The 22,392-nt window shown below is 46.8% G+C and overlaps 1 protein-coding gene across 1 annotated transcript in view; it reads right to left on the minus strand.

Annotated features, from left to right (window-relative positions):
* Positions 1-8,638: 8,638 nt before the first annotated feature.
* The window catches only part of slain2 (SLAIN family member 2), a 33,629-nt gene continuing 19,875 nt past the window's right edge, over positions 8,639-22,392 (minus strand). The window contains exons 5-6 of the mRNA XM_085965688.1: positions 21,322-21,465; positions 8,639-10,013 (exon numbers count right to left, since the gene is read on the minus strand). Coding sequence (XP_085821814.1) covers positions 9,718-10,013; positions 21,322-21,465 — 440 coding nt within the window. The 3' untranslated portion in view covers positions 8,639-9,717. The remainder of the gene's footprint in view (positions 10,014-21,321; positions 21,466-22,392) is intronic.

Here is a 22,392-nt window from a genome sequence, read left to right on the forward strand (position 1 = left end):
GTCTTCCTTCCCCCTCTCTCTTCCTTCTCGTCTCCTTCCCCCTCTCGTCCTTCCCCCTCTCTCTCTCCTTTCCCCCCTCTCTGTCTCTTCCTCTCTCTCCTTCCCCCCTCTCTCTCTCCTTCCCCCCTCTCTCTCTCCTTCCCCTCTCTCGTCTCCTCCCCTCTCTCTCTCCTTCCCCCTCTCTCTCTTCCGCTCCCTCTCTCTCTCCTTCCCCCTCTCTCTCTCTCCTTCCCCCCTCTCTCTCGCCTTCCCCCCTCTCTCTCTCTCCTTCCCCCTCTCGGTCTCGTCTCTCCTTCCCCCCTCTCTCTCTTCTCCCGTCCCTCCTCTCTCTCCTTCCCCCTCTCTCTCTTCTTCCCCCCCTCTCTCTCTCTCCTTCCCCCTCTCTCTCCTTCCCTCTCTCTCCTTCCCCCCCTCTCTCGTCCTTCCCCCCTCTCGTCGCTCCTTCCCGCCCTCTCTCCTCTCCTCTCTCTCTCCCCTCTCTCCTTCCTCTCTCTCTCCTCTCTCTCCTTCCCCCGTCTCTCTCTCCTTCCCCCCTCTCTCTCTCTTCCTTCCCCCTCTCTCTCCTTCCCCTCTCTCTCCTTCCCCCTCTCTCTCTCTCCTTCCCCCCCTCTCTCTCTCCTTCCCCCCTCTCTCTCTCTCCTCCCCCCTCTCTCTCTCTCTTCCCCTCTCTCCTCTCTCTCCCCCCTCTCTCTCTCCTTCCCCCCTCTCTCTCTCCTCCCCCCTCTCTCTCCTTCCCCCCTCTCTCTCTCTCCTTCCCCCCCTCTCTCTCTCTTCTCCCTCCCTCTCTCTCTCTCCTTCCCCCCCTCTCTCTCGTCCTTCCCCCCTCTCCGTCCCCTCTCTCTCTCCTTCCCCCCTCTCTCTCTCCTTCCCCCCCTCTCTCTCTCCTTCCCCCTCCCTCTCTCTCCTTCCCCCCTCTCTCTGTCCTTCCCCCCTCCCTCTCTCCTTCCCCCCCCTCTCTCTCCTTCCCCCCTCTCTCTCTCTCCTTCCCCCCCTCTCTCTCCTTCCCCCCCTCTCTCTCCTTCCCCCCCTCTCTCTCCTTCCCCCCTCTCTCTCTCCTTCCCCCCTCTCTCTCTCCTTCCCCCCTCTCTCTCTCCTTCCCCTCTCTCTCTCTCCTTCCCCCCCTCTCTCTCTCTCCTTCCCCCTCTCTCTCTCCTTCCCCCCTCTCTCTCTCCTTCCCCCCTCTCTCTCCTTCCCCTCTCTCTCTCCTTCCCCCTCTCTCTCTCCTTCACCCCTCTCTCTCTCTCTCTCTCTTCCCCCTCCCCAGTCTCCTCTCTCTCCTTCCCCCCCTCTCTCCTTCTCTCTCGTCCTTCCCCCCTCTCTCTCTCCTTCCCCCTCTCTCTCTCTCCTCTTCTCTCTCCCTCTCTCTCTCTCTCCTTCCCCCCTCTCTCTCTCTCCTTCCCCCCCTCTCTCTCTCTCCTTCCCCCCTCTCTCTCTCCTTCCCCCCTCTCTCCTTCCCCCCTCTCTCTCTCCTTCCCCCCTCTCTCTCTCTCCTTCCCCCCCTCTCTCTCTCTCCTTCCCCCCCTCTCTCTCCTTCCCCTCTCTCTTCCCCCCTCTCTCTCCTTCCCCCTCTCTCTCTCTCCTTCCCCCCTCTCTCTCTCCTTCCCCCCTCCCTCTCTCCTTCCCCCTCTCTCTCTCCTTCCCCCCCTCCCTCTCTCTCCTTCCCCCCCTCCCTCTCTCCTTCCTCCTCTCTCCTTCCCCCTCTCTCTCTCCTTCCCCCCTCCCTCTCTCGCCTTCCCCCTCCTCTCTCTCTCCTTCCCGCCTCTCTCTCTCCTTCCCCCCTCTCTCTCTCCTTCCCCTCTCTCTCGCCTCTCCTTCCCCTCTCTCTCCTCCCCTCTCTCTCTCCTTTCCCCCTCTCTCTCTCTCCTTTCCCCCCCTCTCTCTCTCCTTCCCCCCCCTCTCTCTCTCCTTCCCCCCCCTCTCTCTCTCCTTCCCCCCCTCTCTCTCTCCTTCCCCCCCTCTCTCTCTCCTTCCCCCCTCTCTCTCTCTCTCCTTCCCCTCCCCTCCTCTCTCGTCCTTCCCCCCCTCCCTCTCTCTCCTTCCCCCCCTCCCTCTCTCTCCTTCCCCCCCTCCCTCTCTCTCCTTCCCCCCCTCCCTCTCTCTCCTTCCCCCCCTCCCTCTCTCTCCTTCCCCCCCTCCCTCTCTCTCCTTCCCCCCCTCTCTCTCTCTCCTTCCCCCCTCTCTCTCTCTCCTTCCCCCCCTCTCTCTCTCCTTCCCCCCTCTCTCTCTCCTTCCCCCCTCTCTCGCTCTCTCCTTCCCCCCTCTCTCTCTCCTTCCCCCCTCTCTCTCTCTCCTTCCCCCCCTCTCTCTCTCCTTCCCCCCTCTCTCTCTCCTTCCCCCCCTCTCTCTCTCTCTCTCCTTCCCCCCCTCTCTCTCTCTCTCCTTCCCTCTCTCTCTCTCCTTCCCCCCCTCTCTCTCTCTCCTTCCCCCCCTCTCTCTCTCCTCCTTCCCCCCCTCTCTCTCTCTCCTTCCCCCCCTCCCTCTCTCCTTCCCCCCTCCCTCTCTCCTTCCCCCCTCCCTCTCTCTCCTTCCCCCCCTCCCTCTCTCTCCTTCCCCCCCTCTCTCTCTCCTTCCCCCCCTCCCTCTCTCTCCTTCCCCCCCTCTCTCTCTCCTTCCCCCCCTCCCTCTCTCCTTCCCCCCTCCCTCTCTCTCCTCCTTCCCCCCTCTCTCTCTCTCCTTCCCCCCTCTCTCTCTCCTTCCCCCCTCTCTCTCTCCTTCCCCCCTCTCTCTCTCCTTCCCCCCTCTCTCTCTCCTTCCCCCCTCTCTCTCTCCTTCCCCCCTCTCTCTCTCCTTCCCCCCCTCTCTCTCTCCTTCCCCCCCTCCCTCTCTCCTTCCCCCCCTCCCTCTCTCCTTCCCCCCCTCCCTCTCTCCTTCCCCCCTCCCTCTCTCTCCTTCCCCCCCTCTCTCTCTCTCCTTCCCCCCTCTCTCTCCTTCCCCCCCTCTCTCTCCTTCCCCCCCTCTCTCTCCTTCCCCCCTCTCTCTCTCCTTCCCCCCTCTCTCTCTCCTTCCCCCCTCTCTCTCTCCTTCCCCCCTCTCTCTCTCCTTCCCCCCTCTCTCTCTCCTTCCCCCCTCTCTCTCTCCTTCCCCCCTCTCTCTCTCCTTCCCCCCTCTCTCTCTCCTTCCCCCCTCTCTCTCTCCTTCCCCCGTCTCTCTCTCCTTCCCCCCTCTCTCTCTCCTTCCCCCCTCTCTCTCTCTCTCCTTCCCCCCCCCCTCTCTCTCCTTCCCCCCTCTCTCTCTCTCCTTCCCCCCCTCTCTCTCTCTCTCCTTCCCCCTCTCTCTCTCTCTCCTTCCCCCCCTCTCTCTCTCTCTCCTTCCCCCCCTCTCTCTCTCTCCTTCCCCCCCTCTCTCTCCTTCCCCCCCTCTCTCTCCTTCCCCCCCTCTCTCTCTCTCCTTCCCCCCCTCTCTCTCTCTCCTTCCCCCCCCTCTCTCTCTCTCCTTCCCCCCCTCCCTCTCTCCTTCCCCCCCTCCCTCTCTCCTTCCCCCCCTCCCTCTCTCCTTCCCCCCCTCCCTCTCTCTCCTTCCCCCCCTCCCTCTCTCTCCTTCCCCCCCTCTCTCTCTCTCCTTCCCCCCCTCTCTCTCTCTCCTTCCCCCCCTCTCTCTCTCTCCTCTCCCCCCCTCTCTCTCTCTCCTTCCCCCCTCTCTCTCTCTCCTTCCCCCCTCTCTCTCTCTCCTTCCCCCCCTCTCTCTCTCTCCTTCCCCCCTCTCTCTCTCCTTCCCCCCTCTCTCGCTCTCTCTCCTTCCCCCCTCTCTCGCTCTCCTTCCCCCCTCTCTCTCTCTCCTTTCCCCCCCTCTCTCTCTCTCCTCCTTCCCCCTCTCTCTCTCTCCTTCCCCCCTCTCTCTCTCTCCTTCCCCCTCTCTCTCTCCTTCCCCCCTCTCTCTCTCTCCTTCCCCCCTCTCTCTCTCTCCTTCCCCCCTCTCTCTCTCTCCTTCCCCCCTCTCTCTCTCTCTCCTTCCCCCCTCTCTCTCTCTCCTTCCCCCCCTCTCTCTCTCTCCTTCCCCCCCTCTCTCTCTCTCCTTCCCCCCCTCTCTCTCTCTCTCTCTCCTTCCCCCCCTCTCTCTCTCTCTCTCCTTCCCCCCCCTCTCTCTCTCTCTCCTTCCCCCCCCTCTCTCTCTCCTTCCCCCCCCTCTCTCTCTCTCTCTCCTTCCCCCCCTCTCTCTCTCTCCTTCCCCCCCTCTCTCTCTCTCCTTCCCCCCCTCTCTCTCTCTCCTTCCCCCCCTCTCTCTCTCCTTCCATCTCCTTCCCACACAGACAAGCTCTTATATATAATTAAAATTATTTCTACTTTTTTTCATAACATGCCCTCAAAAAACCCTCGGCACCGCCGGGCACTCCAGCTAGTTATGTATAAAGTGGGCAGTGTGCACAACTTAACCCTTTGACTGAGCAGTCACGTTGACATAAATAGTTAAAGGCGGCTCTGGTCATTGTAAAACAGTGATGTCCAAACCTTTTTTTTAAGCCACATTTTAAATTTAAATCTATGTTGCCATTAATTCATATGTAGTTCAAGTTGCTCGTACAAATAGATCTTAATGTTAGGATCTAACCATCGCTCAGAACATTGTTTTCAAATCTCCAGGCCCGCAAAATTCAAACAAAACAAGCCAATGAATCAGAAATACAAGTGTATATAGGGCTAAAAGTTAATGTTCAAATTCTTACGGATTTGCAAATATGTATTTTGTTTAGAAAATGATGCATGACTATGAAATTTAGTAGTATTCTTTTTGATTACATCCTTAGCAACATTTGGTCAAAGCTAAACAGATTTACACAGAAGACTTTTGGGTAGAGTTTAGAGTAGAGTTTCTGTGAGGTTGCGCTGTTATTTCCAGCGTAATTCGCCCAAAATCGAGCAAACAAGATCGTGGAATTTCATGCGCAAACTATGACCAGAGCAAATAGAGTGCGCTAGAAATTGGCCCCGCCCAGAAAACTGGCCACACCTCAGATCAAATTAATCACCATTGCGAGTTTCTGCTAATTCCACCCGTTTGAGGCGGCTCACATTTTAAAAGCTTTTGAATATAATTTTTTTTCTAAATTTACTAAGAAACTGACTGCTCTACACAATATAACTATATACAGGACCATTTGCTAAAGTCATTTTTAGTTATTTAAAATCGGGTTACTTAAAATTAGGTTACTCATAAGTGGTGGACTAGATACTTGATTAAAAATGTTTAGTTTTTGTGATAAACCCATTTCAGCTGTACGAATCAAACTGCACCACTCAAATATAGCAAGGACTATTTTTTAAACCAAAATTAAAAAAAATGAAGTTCTAAAACACTGCCTGATTGCGCTGGTTCATGTCAGAGTTTACGTTTGGCGATATGCATTAAACGGGGCGGGCTGCCGGCACCAGTCACACCTCCACAGGCAGCTCACCCTTTTGAAGCAACTAATTTCAAGTCTCTGGTATGTGCCGGGGTCGGGGATGAGAGGAGGGGCAGGACAGCGGGAGGGAGATGACTGCGGTCAGTAGCGGCTACCAGCAGTGCTGTGGAGCCGGGAGGAGACCTCATGCTCCTCTTGGCTCCACAGGAAAGTTTTGTAAATGTCTTTTTTTTTAAATGTACCTATACCTGGCAGCTGCTGCTTAGGCTGCAGCGGCTGCTGAAGATTGCATGCCCCGCTCAATAAAGATTTCGAAATTTGTCCTCTTTTTCAAAATTATTTGAAGAAAAGCTACTGAGTTGAAAGTGCTAGAAACTAAAGAAAAAGGTTTCACAGCTGGCTGAACAGTACTGGTGCATCCCGGGAAATTAGGCACAATGCACCGATGCAGACAGCACAATCCACATTCAGCTCAGAGTCAGAGCTCTGGGCAAAAATATACGTTCAAGCCCAAGCTTTTGGGAGAGACGGATGCCTTCATGTAAAAACTTTAATGAAGGTAATATGGGATAATTCAGTGGATAACCATAATTGCTTATTAAAGTATTTAATTTATTTTGTTTAAACCTTTATTGCGGACATTAGATACGAGTTACTGATAAAGAAAGGAAGAGGAAAAAAATTCCCAAAAGAATTTTGAGCACTGTGTGATGTGCCTCAATAAGTTCCGAGACTCGATGTTAGCGAAACAAAACAAGGCTTTTATTAACTTAGAAAGTAACACGTAAAAGAGAGAGATGTCTTCCTTCTGGAGGCTGAGGCCAGACTGAGCCAGCTTACAAAAGGGGCCAGGTATGGGCAGAGCCCTACACACAGCACATTCCAATACATAATACAATGAGGACTGGGGGGAAGGGAAATGACACTGAAACCGACCACAGTCACAGGCAGTGATGAATGGAATATATTTCATCACACTGTGTATGGGAACCGGATGACCAGATTGCACAATCACAGGGTGATATACTCACAACAAAATTGCAGATGCTGTGTGTCACATTTAACATTGAAAGCATCCATTATAGCACCATCTACAGGTGTTATGGGAACTGCAGGTACTTACCACGGCCCAAAATTTGCTGTCAAAATATCGGCGAGGCTAATGTTACACGGCGTTATTTATGTGCAACTGCTACAGCAACTGCAGACGAGGGCAGATGCCCGCTTAAATGCAGAAATCCAAAAGTTGCTGCCCGAGCTGCTTTGCGAAAACAGCATCTCGCTGTCTGGTTCACCACTGGAATGCATTGAATGTCATGAAGTTGCTGTACTTGCGCGGTAGATACAAACTAAATTCGCCACTTGCCCTTTTCAGTCTAAGTACCCTTTAAACAGCATGATAAATGTTAATTACTGCCAGTCAACCTCTCTGGCACTGAAAATTAACTATTACAAGTGTGGAGTCTCATACTTTCAGATTTAAATTGTTGGAGGTTTTAAAAATGTAATTTTTAAAAAACTTTTCCTTTCAATCTCTTCTTACTCTTAATCAAATTTTTCTTTCCCTCTCTGCACCTAATTTTACATTGAATTCACCCAAATTTACACTTCTTTCTCAGTCTTGGCGCTGTTAATTTCACAATCCATCAATCTGATTGGTTAAGGAGATATACAGCTACTTTCCCTGTTCACTCAGGTCCCAGATGCCCGGTTTCCCTCGCTGCGCTGTCATCAGCTCACACTCTCAGCAACTTGCCATGCAAAAAATTAAAAAACCTAGACGTGCATGGGCAAGTTTACCTAATGGCAGATGCTGTTAGATGCCCTGCCACAGCAAATTATGGCACGATTTGAGATTTACACAGAATTTACAGCACACAAACAGGCCATTCAGCCCAACTGGTCGAGGCATATGAGCCGCCTTCCACTCTACTGAATCTAACCTTATCAGCGTATCCTTCTATTCCTGTCTATCTCATGTACTAATCTAACTTCCCATTAAAGGCATCTATGCTATTCGTTCCACATTCTAACTACTCTCTGAATAAAGAAGTTTCTCCTGAATTCCTTATTGGATTTATTAGTGACTTTCTTATATTTATGACCCCTAGATTTGGACTCCCCACAAGTGGAAACATCTTCAATATGTCTACCCAATCAAACTCCTTCATAATCTTAAAGACCTCTATTAAGTCACTGCTCAGCCTTCTCTTTTCTAAAGAGCCCAGCCAGTTCAGTCTTTCCTGATGGTACAAAAAAGATTTACCTTTCTCCAGTGCCTCTATAACCTTTTCCTAATATAGTGACCAGAACTTTGCACAGTACAATTTTCAATAAAATATGCACTCCACGTGAACAAAATGCTTTGTTTAATAAAGGACAAGGTACTGGGTGGCTCAGTGGGTTATACATTGCCCCTTTGTCTCTTGGGCCCAAATTCAAAGTGTAAGCGCAGTTTTGACCCTGTATCCTCTGGTGCATATCACAAAACAGCTACAGCTCTTGCTAAAATAACAACAGAGAATGCTGGAAAAACTCAGCAGGTCAGGCAACATCCGTGGAGAGAAATTTGAGTTGATGTTTCGGGTTGAAACCCTTCTTCAAAACTGGAAAGAAAATAAAAAGATCGAAGGCAAAGCTGCGATCGAACAAAAGAAGAAAAGGAGACAATAAAAGGTCTAAGAAGCCAGATGAGATGGTAATGGGCCCGTGGAGACAAAAGGCAGCTGAGATTAGGTGTGAAGTGTACTGGCAGGATAAGGACAGCTGCCAGGTGAGAGAGAAACAAAAGGAAAGGGGGGGGGGGGAGGGGAGAGGGGGGGAAAGGAGGACCCAAAACAAAGGGGTGGAAAAAATTAAAAGGAAAAAAGTAAGAGAGGCCGAGGTTATGATCTGAAATTATTGAATTCGATATTGAGTCCGGAAGGCTGCAACGTGCCTAATCGGAAGATGATTTGCTGTTCCTCGAGTTTATGTTGAGCTTCCGTGGAACAATACAAGAGGCCAAGGACGGTGAGGTCCGAGTGGGAATGGAGCGGTGAATTAAAATGACAGGCGACCGGAAGCTCGGGGTCACCCTTACGGACTCAGCTGCCTTGTCTCTCCACGGGCCCATTACCATCTCATCTGGCTTCTTATACCTTTTATTGTCTCCTTTTCTTCTTTTGTTCGATCGCAGCTTTGCCTTCGATCCTTTTATTTTCTTTCCAGTTTTGAAGAAGGGTTTCAACCCGAAACGTCAACTCAAATTTCTCTCCACGGATGTTGCCTGACCTGCTGAGTTTTTCCAGCATTCTCTGTTGTTATTTTGGATTTCCAGCATCTGCAGTATTTTGCTATCGTACAGCTTTTGCTAAGTTTTTTCCCCCTCAAGGCATTGACTTTCACTACAGTACAGCTTTCCCTATGGTGCTTTGCTAAAAAGTGCCCATTCTTCATGTGTGAACCTAAACAATGTTGTAGTCATGTTACATGGCCATTAGACATCATAACCATGCATACCTTTTGAACAGAAATCAGAAACAGGAACCAGAACACTGCCTAATTTTCCTTTCCTTAGGCCATGGCCACTGGAGCTAATTGTTGCACCTAGTTGCCACCCTTCTGACATCAGTTAACTTAGCTCAGACTTCAAGTGGGAAACTTTTGGCCTGAGTGCCTCAGATGCACACTGTCTCTATCAACTATATACAGGAAACTTTCGATTTACCGGCACCTAAATAACCGGAAATCTCGGTTAACCGGCAAAATTCAGGAGTAGGTTCAGGTAACTTTTATTACTTGCCTTCCTCCATCTGTTGCTGTGCAAAGGTATGGCTGCAGCTGTTGCTAAGCTACAGAGATGCTTGCAACTTGTGGCCATTGTTCTGAACCTGTTGCTAAGCAACAGGGTTTGTTGCTGTATACGGAGCTCTCAGCTCCGTATCTTTTGCTATAGCTTTCGGTTATCTGGAATTTTTGATGAACCGGCACTATGTTGGTCCCGTCCGTGCCGGATAAAAAAAAGTTTCCTGTACATCAGGGAAAGTGCTCAAACTGCTCATAATTTGGTAATCTCACTAAGAGGCCATAAAGATAGTGGATAGTAGGCATCTACCAGCATATAATTCGCTCCAAAAAAAATTAAGAAAAAAATACCCAAATGGCAGACAGCTACATTTCTACAGTAAATGCAGCTTCCACTTTCTAGTTTTGCAAAAAAGAATTAATAGAAGAGTGACCACAAAATAAAGGAAAAGTAATTCAATTATTCCATCTGAAATTATAACCGTTTGGTTCCCACATAGCTTGATGAAGCTGTTCTCACTACTCATCCTCCCTCAATTAGCATGTTTGAGAGATTCGGTTTCATGTAAATTAAGGATTCTACTGCTACACTCTTACCTTCTAACAGGCTGTGCAAGCATACTCCGAGGCACTGGTATCCCCCCTCCAGGGGCACTAGGTCGCGGCAAGCCACTCCGGATCCCTGCACCTTGACCTTTGTTAGGGATGGTTCCACCTGCAGCAATATGACTTGGCGAACTGGGAGACTGAACAGAGGGCCCTGGTGCAGAACTGTGACTAGATGCAGAACTTGTGGAGACAGGCCCTTGATTGACCATTGCTTTCATTGGCTGTCGGAGAGCTAACGGAGATGGTGCAGTAGGAAGTCGGAGCTTACTTGGAGAAGGTACTGCAAAAGAAAAGAAAATGCTTCAAATAGATCATTTTAGCTTAAACATTTCATGTGCACTCTACAATAATTTGGATATTAGTACCCTTGTAATATAACTTGACATAAGGACTCTGAAGGTTTGAAACTGAAAGGGGGCAAAATTGGGTGCCTTTGCGCCTCCTGTTAGCACCCCAGGGGTTTGCGACCGGGCGCGGCGATGACATCGACTCCTGCCATATTCGGCGGGAGTTTTGTGGCAATGCTACGCTCCGATCTCCTTCGCCCGGAGATTGTGAGGACATCGCCCCAGACCTGAAATTGACTTCTGACCCCTGCAGCAGTGCTGGGCGAAAACACCGACAGCTGCAGGAGGCGTGCATCGGGCGCCAGCCGCTTCGGAGGTGCTGATTAAAGGCGAGGTGGCCGAGGTAAGTAAAAAAAAAAAAAAACTTCTTATTCTGCTTTTTTCTGCAGGTTTTTACCCATGAGCGATCAGCCCGGCACTCTGCTTGAGTGCCGGGCTGATCGTGCAGGATCGCGGCTGCCTCGGTGGTTCAGGTAGGTAATTTTTTAATTGCAGAGCCTGCAGTAATGGCCCTTCCCTTTAAGGGAGGGAAGGAGCCTTTGAACGTGGCAGCACTGCACGACCCAGTGTGCAGCGCTGCTGAAGTCTCCGCCCCGCCTGCAGCCGATTGCGCTCCACGAAGGAGGTGGAGTGCTTGATTTAGCATCCACTTCCTACTTGAAATGCAAAAACAAATGTTTTTAAAAGTTTGGAAACATTAGCGCCTGGCAAACATTGCTCCATGCAAAGCATGGTTTAGGTAGTCATTTTTAAAAACAATGCAAATTTTGATGCCTTTGTAATCTGAGAAATTTACTGAACTTTTTTTTGCAATTATTTCTGACTTAAGCTAACTTGAGTCCAGCAAATTTATGGGTTCACAAAATTTGATAATGCTGAAGAGAAAGTGGAGTGGTTTTAGTGTTTGACAAATAGATGTTTTCATAGCTTTGTATTGCAGATGAAGTTTTAAGTGGGTGGCTGCTGATTTGTGTGTGTCACCTGAAGTTGGATCATCTCCAAAATGGCATTTCATTGTCTGGAACAAGCATGATGTACTTTTTGATCAGCAACTCGCTATATAATTTTTTTTTTTTTTTTATTTATAAAAAGAGGACAGATGGGAGAAGTACTTTGAACAGAAAGTGCCATTCCGTTAAAGGTAGAGGTGATCATTCAATGGTTATGGTCAAACCTACAAATTCATTCTCAATAAAATCTCAAAAAATGAATCAAGAAACCTAATGAGAAGTATTAACTTCTAGGGTTTGGCAAAGGTTCAATAGTTATTGAAACTATTTAAAGGATAAGGTCAAGTGTAGACATGTGAGCAGAGCACAAAGATTGCTCCAAGCATCCCCATCCTAAGAAAACAAATTATTTGATCAGTGGGATCTATATTTAAAGCTTGCTTAAAAAGTTAATGGACAATTTAGTTTCAGCAGGTCAACCTAAGGTGCAAATTAAAGCATAAATGCATCATAATCTGTTTGCTCAAGACGACCTGTTCTCACTATTTATCTAGTAAAATTAGACAGCTTTTGAAGACGTCATTTTAGAATTATTATATCACATTGGTATACAACCTGCATAAGTTTAAATTACAAATTAAGCATAGTAAACTTAAATGCTCTTGGCAATTTTTAAAAATTCATGTTGGTCACATCGCAGGTAAAGGCTGCACAGGCAGGAAGGGAATGGGTGACCGCCAGGCATAGTAGGCGGCACAGGCAGGTAGTGCAGGGATCCCCTGTGGCAACCCCCCTCTCAAACAGATATACCGCTTTGGATATTGTTGGGGGAGATGGCTTATCGGGGGAAGGCAGCAGCAGCCAACTTCCTGGCACCGTGGGTGGTTCTGCTGCACAGGATGGGAGGAAAAAGAGCGGGAGAGCTATAGTGGTGATAGGGGATTCTATTGTAAGGGGAATAGATAGGTGTTTCTGCGGCCGCAAACGAGACTCCAGGATGGTGTGTTGCCTCACTGGTGCAAGGGTCTAGGATGTCTCAGAGCGGCTGCAGGGCATTCTGGAAGGGGAGGGTGAACAGCCAGTTGTCGTGGTGCATATAGGTACCAACGATATAGGTAAAAACCGGGATGAGGTCCTAAAAGCTGAATATAGGGAGTTAGGAGGTAAATTTAAAAAATAGGACCTCAAAAGGTAGTAATCTCAGGATTGCTACCAGTGCCACGTGCTAGTCAGAGTAGAAATAGAAAGATATTTCAGATGAATACGTGGCTAGAGGAATGGTGCAAGGGGGAGGGATTCAAATTCCTGGGACATTGGAACCGGTTCTGGGGGAGGTGGGACCAGTACAAAATGGACGGTTTGCACCTGGGCAGGGCCGGGACCGATGTCCTAGGGGGAGTGTTTGCTAATGTTCTGGAGGAGGGTTTAAACTAAAATGGCAGGGGGTTGGGAACCTGAGCGGAGAGACAGAGGAAAGGGAAACAAGGATAAAAGCAAAAGACAGGAGGGAGAAAATCAAAAGTGGCAGGCAGAGAAATCAAGGGTTTAAATCAAACAAGGCCACAGTAAATAATAATTCTAAAAGATCTAAGAGCGTTAAAAAAACAAGCCTGAAGGCTTTGTGTCTTAATGCAAGGAGCATTCATAATAAGGTGGATGAATTAGCTGCGCAAATAGAGGTAAATGAATATATGATTGGGATTACGGAAACATGGCTCTAGGGTGGCCAAGGCTGGGAACTCAACATCCAGGGGTATTCAATATTCAGGAAAGATAGGCAGAAAGGAAAAGGAGGTGGGGTAGCATTGCTGGTTAAAGAGAGGATTAACACAATTGAAACGAAGGATATTAGCTCTGATGATGTGGAATCTGTATGGGTAGAACTGAGAAATACCAAGGGGCAGAAAACGTTAGTGGGAGTGGTATATAGACCTCCAAACAGTAATGCGGAGGTCGGGGATGGCATTAAACAGGAAATTAGAGAAGCGTGCAATAAGGGCACAGCAATTATCATGGGTGACTTTAATCTACATATAGATTGGGCTAACCAAATTAGTAACAATACTGTGGAGGAGGAATTCCTGGAGTGTATACGGGATGGTTTCCTGGACCAATATGTCGAGGAACCAACTGGAGACCAGGCCATCTTAGACTGGGTATTATGTAATGAGAAAGGATTAATTAGCAATCTTGTTGTGCGAGGCCCCTTGGGTCAGAGTGATCATAATATGATAGAATTCTTCATTAAGATGGAGAGTGAAATAGTTGACTCAGAGACTAGGGTCCTGATTTTAAATAAAGGGGACTACGATGGTATGAGGTGCGAGTTGGGTAGGATTGATTGGGGAATGACACTCAAATGGTTGACGGTGGATGGGCAATGGCAAACATTCAAAGATCGCATGGATGAACTGCAGAATTTGTTCATCCCAATTTGGCATAAAAATAAAACAAAAAAGGTGACTCAACCGTGGCTAACAAGGGAAATTAGGGATAGCATTAGATCCAAGGAGAGGACATATAAATTGGCCAGAAAAAGCAGTAAACCTGAGGATTGGGAGCAGTATAGGATTCAACAAAGGAGGACAAAGGGATTAATTAAGAGGGGGAAAATAGAGTATGAGAGTAAGCTTTCAGGGAACATAAAAACTGACTGTAAAAGCTTTTATAGATATGTGAAGAGAAAAAGATTGGTGAAATCAAGCGTAGGTCCCTTGCAGTCAGAATCAGGGGAATTTATAATGGGAAACAAAGAAATGGCAGACCAATTAAATACATACTTTGGTTCTGTCTTCACAAAGGAGGATACAAATAACCTCCCAAAGATGTCAGGGAACATAGGGTCTAATGATAGGGAGGAACTGAAAGAAATCAGTATTTGTAGGGAAATGGTGTTAGGGAAATTGATGGGATTGAAGGCCGATAAATCCCCAGGGCCTGATAATCTACATCCTTAAGTGGCCCTAGAAATAGTAGATGCATTGCTGGTCATCTTCCAAAATTCGATAGACTCTGGAACAGTACCCATGGATTGGCGGGTAGCTAATGTTACCCCACTGTTCAAAAAGGGTGGTAGAGAGAAAATGGGGAATTACAGACCAGTAAACCTGACATCGGTAGTGGGGAAAATGCTAGAGTCCATTATAAAGGATGTAATAGCAGAGCACTTGGAAAAAAGTGACTGGATCGGATAAAGTCAACATGGAGTTACAAAAGGTAAATCGTGCTTGACTAATCTACTGGAATTTTTTGAGGATGTAACTGGTAAAATAGATAAGGGAGAACCAGTGGATGTGGTGTATTTGGATTTTCAAAAGGCTTTAGATAAGATCCCGCATAAGAGATTAGCGTGTAAAATTAAGGCACATGGGATTGGGGGCAAGGTATTGACTTGGATAGAGAACTGGTTGGCAGACAGAAAGCAAAGAGTTGGAATAAATGGCTCTTTTTCCGAGTGGCAGGCAGTGACTTGTGGGGTACCGCAGGGATCGGTCCTTGGACCCCAGCTATTCACAATATATATTAATGATCTGGATGAGGGAACTAGATGTAATATCTCCAAGTTTGCAGACGACACAAAGCTGGGTGGGCGTGTGTGCTGTGAGGAGGATACCGAGAAAGTCCAGTATTATTTGGACAGGTTGGGTGATTGGGCAGAAGCATGACAGATGCAATATAATGTGGATAAATGCGAGGTTATCCACTTTGGTGTCAAAAACAGGAAGGCAGATTATTATCTGAATGGCAATAGATTGGGAGAAGGGGAAGTGCAACGAGACCTGGGCATCCTTGTGCACCAGTCGCTGAAAGTAAGCATGCAGGTGCAGCAGGCGGTTAAGAAGGCAAATGGTATGTTGGCCTTCGTAGCGAGAGGGTTTGAGTACAGGAACAAGGATGTCTTGCTGCAGTTGTACAGGGCCTTGGAGAGACCACATCTGGAGTATTGTGTGCAGTTTTGGTCGCCTTATCTGAGGAAGGATGTTCTTGCCATGGAAGGAGTGCAGCGAAGATTCACCAGGCTGATGCCTGGGATGGCAGGAATGACGTATGAGGAGAGATTGAGTCGATTGGGCTTGTACTCGCTGGAGTTTAGAAGAATGAGAGGGGATCTCATCGAAACTTATAAAATTCTAACAGGACTAGACAGACTAGATGCTGGAAGGATGTTCCCGATGGTCGGGGAGTCCAGAACCAGGGGTCACAGTCTAAGGATAAGGGATAAGCCATTTAGGACAGAGATGAGGAGGAATTTCTTCACCCAGAGAGTGGTGAACCTGTGGAATTCTCTACCAAAGGCGGCAGTAGAGGCCAATTCATTAAATATATTCAAGAAGGAGTTGGATATATTTCTTAAGGCTAAAGAGATCAAGGGATATGGAGAGAAGGCAGGAACAGGGTACTGAATTTGGATGATCAGCCATGATCTCATTGAATGGCGGAGCAGGCTCGAGGGGCCGAATGGCCTACTCCTATCTTCTATGTTTCTATACCAAGAGCAGGAAATCTCTAACCATTGCGTCAGTCAGCCATGAATTCATTCAAAAGGAATGGTAATTCACAGTAATATTAACCTTGTTTTCCAAAGGCTCATTATGGAAAATTCTGAAATATTTTTGCACACCAAACCATTATGCTCATTTGGCCATTTTCATCTCAGCATGAAGAAAACCTCAAGAAACTATACATTTGATACATCAAGGTGAAGGAACAAGAAAAAGCACCAGTTTTGCAATGAGTTCATAAGTATTATTATTTACAGAAATTACAAATCTTTCAGAAGGATATACAGTACACTAGTTCAAAAGTTTTCTTAAGCTGAAATGCTAGATTTAAATAAACTTAAATATTAGATCTAAACATCAGTTTTTTTGAAAAAAATGACATCAAACACATCAATTTCATTTCAAAGCTTGTTTGCCAATGCCTACTGCGAGTTAAAAAAAAATGCTGCAGCTGATCCGTTCCAGAAGTGTGGAAATAGAAACCGAGTCGGAACAAAAGGAAATTCTCATATTGGTTGGGGGGCGGGGGCAGATTGCGCAGTGAGTTAGGCATTAGCCTGTCACCTCTGGAACTTGCTTTCAAATCCAGTGCAGCCGATAGGGGGGAAAAAACAACCTCTGGCACTTGTTAGCGTCCAACATGAAAATGAGTTTCAACAATTTCAATCTAATTCAGAATGTGCATGGACATCCAATTGTCAATCTAATAGCCCACAGGATGATTGGTCTGGGAACTAGAAAAATGTCATTAAGGGGTTTTCTTCTGTGACTGGGGCTGAGGCACATTGCCTGGGCGGACTACATGAGGTATCAAGGTCCACAGGCAGGACATCACTGAAGTTCAAAACAACAAGAGAAGACAGGGTAAATCAGGAAATAGTAAGTACTAGTCAATCTGCTGTGGTGCTGCAAATGGGGAAACAAGACTATGTGCAGTATTCAGGTCAAAGGCAGGGGGATAACTGTATACAGATGGGAGAGGAGGTAGATGGGAGGGAGGGGAAATGAACAGAAGGGGGTGGAAGAGAGAGAGAGGGGAAGAGAAAGATAGAGAGAGAGAGAAAGATAGAGCGAGCGCGAGGGAGAAAGGAGATAATTATAAAGGTTCTTTACTAGAGAGGAGAATGCAGCATTGTTAAAACTGGATGCTTCGCTACATAATGAAGTAATCAACTTCTCTCCATCAGTACCAAGCCCACTCACTGCCTCATCAACAAATCATGGGCTTTTAAATGTTTTTCTAATATTAATACTCTCCTTTCTCAAAATGTTCAATATCCAAATCTTTAAGTTAGTTTAATACCGAATAACAAGGTGCACACCAACTAGATCTTGCTGTTATGCTGCAGTCATTTTCCACTTCACACAAGTTTAGATTTTTTTTTACAATAATCAGTGATATATATTCAGCACCAAAATGTAAAATACTGCTTGCGTCATCTAACACCAAGAAAAGCTTCTAAAGCCCACAAGCAAGAGATGCCACCGCTATCAAATTGATGTAGTGTCAAGCAGCAGGTTTTAGTTTCCCACAACAATCCGTTTAAAACTTTTCTTCTACTTTTGAAAAGAAGTTTTGCATTGTTGTATATTATATATTAGCTCTAAGTTACAGTATGCAAATCACATCCCATGAATGAATAAAAAAAATACCATCTTAGTCTTTGCATTCATAAATAAGGAGCTTCTTTTGAGTTCCAACAATGTAACAAGCATTAACTTATTTACTGCAGTTTAACTGCTGCAGCTCACAATTACTCTGCACAACTGCAATAATACCATCTTGGCTTTTCTCAGAAAGGACTGCAGTGAGAATTTTACCAAATGGTATCTTCAACAGTAAATGAGCTGAATGCTAATTTAATACCAGAGGAACAATCCCTGGGTATGTCCTGTCCCACTGGCAGGACAGACCCACCAGGGGTGGCGGCACAGTGGTATACAGTCAGGAAGGAGTGGCCCTGGGAGTCCTCAACATTGACTCGGGACCCCATGAAGTCTCATGGCTTCAGGTTAAGCATGGGCAAGGAAACCTCCTGCTGATTACCACCTACCGCCCTCCCTCAGCTGATGAATCAGTACTCCTCCATGTTGAACACCACTTGGAAGAAGCACAGAGCAGCAAGGGTACAGAATGTACTCTGGGTGGGGGGCTTCAATGTCCATCACCAAGAGTGGCTCAGTAGCACCACTGCAGACTGAGCTGGCTGAGTCCTGAAGGACATAGCTGCCAGTCTGGGCCTGCGACAGGTGGTGAGAGCCAACACGAGGGAAAAACCTACGTGACCTCGTCCTCACCAATCTACCTGTCGCAGATGCATCTGTCCATGACAGCATTGGTAGCAGTGACCACTGCACAGTCCTTGTGGAGACGAAGTCCTGTCTTCACACTGAGGACACCCTTAATTGTGTTGTGTGGCACTACCACCGTGCTAAATGGGATAGATTCAGAACAGATCTAGCAGCTCAAAACTGGGCATCCATGAGTTGCTGTGGGCCATCAGCAGCAGCAGAATTGTATACCACCACAATCTGTAACCTCATGGCCCGGCATGTCCCTCACTCTACCATTACCATCAAGCCAAAGAACCAACCCTGGTTCAGTGAAGGTGTAGAAGAGCAAGCCAGGAGCAGCACCAGGCATCTCTAAAAATAGGGATGCTGCAACACAGGACTGCATGTATGCTAAACAGCTGAAGCAGCATGCTATAAACAGAGCTAATCGATCCCACAACCAACGGATCAGATCAAAGCTCTGCAGTCCTGCCACATTCAGTCGTCGATGGTGGTGGACAATTAAACAACTAACCGGAGGAGGAGGCTCCATGAATATCCCTATCCTCAATGATGGTGGAGCCCAGTACGTGAGTGCAAAAGACAAGGCTGAAGAGTTTGCAACCATCATCAGCCAGAAGTACCGAGTGGATGATCGATCTCTGCCTCCTCCTGAGGTCCCCACCATCACAGAAGCTAGTCTTCAGCCAATTCGATTCACTCCACATGATATCAAGAAACGGCTGAGCGCACTGGCATGCCTCTGGCCAAGCTGTTCCAGTACAGCTACAACACTGGCATCTACCAGACAATGTGGAAAATTACCCAGGTACGTCCTGTCCACAAAAAGCAGGACAAATCCAATCCTGCCAATTACCGCTCCATCAGTCTACTCTCCATCATCAGCAAAGTGATGGAAGGTGTCGTCGACAGTGCTATCAAGTGCCACTTACTCACCAATAACTTGCTCACTGATGCTCAGTTTGGGTTCCGCCAGGACCACTCGGCTCCAGACCTCATTACAGCCTTGGTCCAAACAAGGACAAGAGAGTTGAATTCCAGAGGTGAGGTGAGAGTGACTGCCCTTGACATCAAGGCAGCATTTGACCGAGCTTGGCATCAAGGAGCCCTAGTAAAATTGACGTCAATGGGAATCAGGGGGAAAACTCTCCTCATACCTAGCACAAAGGAAGATGGTTGTGGTTTTTTTGGAGGCCAATCATCTCAGCCCCAGGACATCGCTGCAACAGTTTCTCAGGGCAGTGTCCTCAGCCCAACCATCTTCAGCTGCTTCATCAATGACCTTCCCTCCATCATAAGGGCAGAAGTGGGGATGTTCGCTGATGATTACAGAATGTTCAGCAAGACCTAGACAACATTCAGGCTTGGGCTGATAAGTGGCAAGTAACATTCGTGCCATAAAAGTGCCAGGCAATGACTATCTCCAACAAAATAGAGTCTAACCCTTGACATTCAACAGCATTACCATCGCTGAATCCCCCTCCATCAACATCCTGGGAGTCACCATTGACCAGAAACTTAACTTGACCAGCCAATACTGTGGCTACAAGAACAGGTCAGAAGCTGGATATTCTGCAGAGTGTCTCACCTCCTGGCCCCCCAAAGCCTTTCCACCATCCACAAGGCACAAGTCAGGAGTGTGATGGAATACTCTCCACTTGCCTGAATGAGTGCAACTCCAACAACACGCAAGAATCTCGACACCATCCAGGACAAAGCAGCCCGCTTGATTGGCACCCCATCCACCACCTTAAACATTCACTCCCTCCACCAGTGGCACACCGTGGCTGTAGTGTGTACTATTTACAAGATGCACTGCAGCAACTCGCCATGGTTTCTTCGACAGCACCTCCCAAACCCGCAACCACTTCCTCTTAGAAGGACAAGGGCAGCAGGCGCATGGGAACATCATCACCTTCAAGTTCCCCTCCGAGTCACACACATCCTGACTTGGAAATATTACGCCACTCCTTCATTGTCGCAGGGTCAAAATCCAGGAGCACCCTCCCGAACGACACTGTGGGAGTACCTCCACCACAAGGACTGCAGCGGTTCAAGGCGGTGGCTCACCACCATCTTTTCAAGGGCAATTAGGGATGGGCAATAAATGCTGGCTTTGCCAGCAATGCCCACATCCCAGGAACTAAAAAAAAATACTGACAACTACTCCTGTCACCTAACGTCCTGAAAAGTTAGGACTATACTGCATTGTTGGCCATGAGTTTAAACAAGGATTTACCAAAGTCAAACATTTAAAAAACTTTTATATACAACTAAAAATGGATTAGGTAAAGAACAGGAATGAGTACTTTGCACTAAAATGACTCAGAGAGGTTTGGTTTGATGAGTTCTCTTGCTAGTGCAATTACATTGAATTTTACTTCACAGAAAGAGGTCATTCGGTAAACGAGCCTCCTCCCACCTTACTTCATCTCAACCTATCAGCATATCCTGTTGTTCCTTTCTCCCTCATGTATTTATCCAGCTTCCCTTTAAATGCATCTATGCTATTCACCTGAACCGCTCCATGTGGTACTGAATTCCACATTCTCACCACGCTCCGAGTAAAGAAACTTCTCCTGAACTCCTTATTGGATGTATTAGTGACTATCTTATATTTATGGCCCCTAGTTTTGGACTCCCCCACAAGTGGAAACATCTAGTCTACGTCAACCCTATCAAACCCCTTTATAATTTTAAAGACCTCTACCAGGCCACCTCTTTTCCAGGCCTGTTCAGTCTTTATTATATAGTTGTAATATGGGGTACAGATAGTTGTACCATCTCAGTTCTGGTATCATCCTTGTAAATCTTTTTTGCACCTTCTCCAGTGCTTCTATATCCTTTTGTAATATGGAGACCTGGTTCAACCAAGGGTTAACATAACATAACTTCTCTGCTTTTGAATTACATTCTTCTAGAAATGAACCCCAGTGCTTTGTCTGTTTGCATTTTTTATAGCTTTGATAACCTGTGTTACTTTTAATGATTTGTGAATCTGTACCCTTAGATCTCTTTGCACGTCTACCCCATTTAGACTCTTATTTTCCAAGGCCTCCTTACTCCTCCTACCAAAATGTACCGCCTCACACATCGATATTGAAATTCATTTGCCATTTACACACTCATTCTGCAAGTTTGTTAATGTCATCTTGTATTTTGCTGCAGTCTTCCTCAGTATTAACGATACACCCTCCGCCCCAAATTTGGAGTCATCCGCAAATTTTGATATCGTTCTTCCCGAGTCCAAATCATTTCTGTAAAAGGTGAACAACAGTGGTCCCAGCACCAATCCCCGCGGAACACAACTTCCCACGTTCCGCCAGTCTGAGTAACTACCTTTAACCCCTGCTCTCTTTATTGTAGCCAGTTTGCTATCCATTCTGCTACTTGTCCTCTGACCTTAGTCACGAGTCTCCTATGCGGTACCTTGTTGAAGGCCTTTTGAAACTCCATGTATAAACTTGTTTGTTTAGACTTTAATGCAGACTTACTCGCTGAAACTTGTTGCTGAATTCGGGGTATTCCCCCATTTGGCACTTGTAAATTCGAGTCACAACTTCTACTGTTTTTAACAGATTCTGCTGACTGTATATTAGATGTCCTGGATAGATTTGGAAGACTGCGTCTCAATTTTTCTAGAACAGAAAAAAACCCAAAATGGCAAAGGTTAGCCACACACATTAAAAATACGAGACGGCAGTCTTAACTTGTCAAATGAAGCCTGTGGAAAGGTTTTTCCTTACTTTTAGAATACTGTAAAGATTAACAGAATATGTATTCTCTTAAAAAAAAATTAATAAAGCAATGGCAATTCTTTCCTTGTGTGGAAAACGGCAAAAAAAAAGTTTTAGCCTAAATTCTCATTGAATAAATAACCTCAGTCATACTGTGACAATTGCTATCAATGTTAGTTTATGGACAGTTTTGCAGTCAAACTTGCTCTTGGGAAGAAAGAAATTGAATAGAATGCACAATCCAGGTTTTTAAATGCTGAAAAGCAAAGATAATGTAGATAAAAGCTGACTATTTGGACACAGAACTACAGGATGCATTTAAAATTAATTTAAGTTGAAACACGAGAAGAATTTTTTCCCTTCAGACTATAGTGAATATTTGGTACAACCTTACAACAAAAGATAGTGATGCTGTATTGATTAATTCCTTTATAAAAAAGCTGGAGATTTTAAAGTTACAGGGATCAGTACAGACCAAAATGATGTAATGCTCCATATGATATGGTGTCTGTAATACTAGGGAGTGGAAAGGCAAAAGATGCCATCATAGAATTACATAGGATATACAGCACAGAAACAGGCCATTCGGCCCAACCAGTCCATGCCGGTGTTTATGCTCCACTCAAGCCTCCTCCCGTTCTTCCTCATCTAACTCTATTAGCATAACCCTCTATTCCCTTCGCCCTCATATGCTTATCTAGCTTCCTCTTAAATGCATCTATACTATTTGCCTCAACCACTCCCTGTGGTAGTGAGTTCCACATTCTCACCACATTCTGGGTAAAGAAGTTTCTTCTGAATTCCCTATTTGATTTCTTGGTGACTATC

This window comes from Somniosus microcephalus, chromosome 2 (assembly GCF_052327205.1).
Source record: "Somniosus microcephalus isolate GS21.2 chromosome 2, FLI_Smic_1.0, whole genome shotgun sequence".
In the NCBI taxonomy this organism is placed as follows: domain Eukaryota; kingdom Metazoa; phylum Chordata; class Chondrichthyes; order Squaliformes; family Somniosidae; genus Somniosus; species Somniosus microcephalus.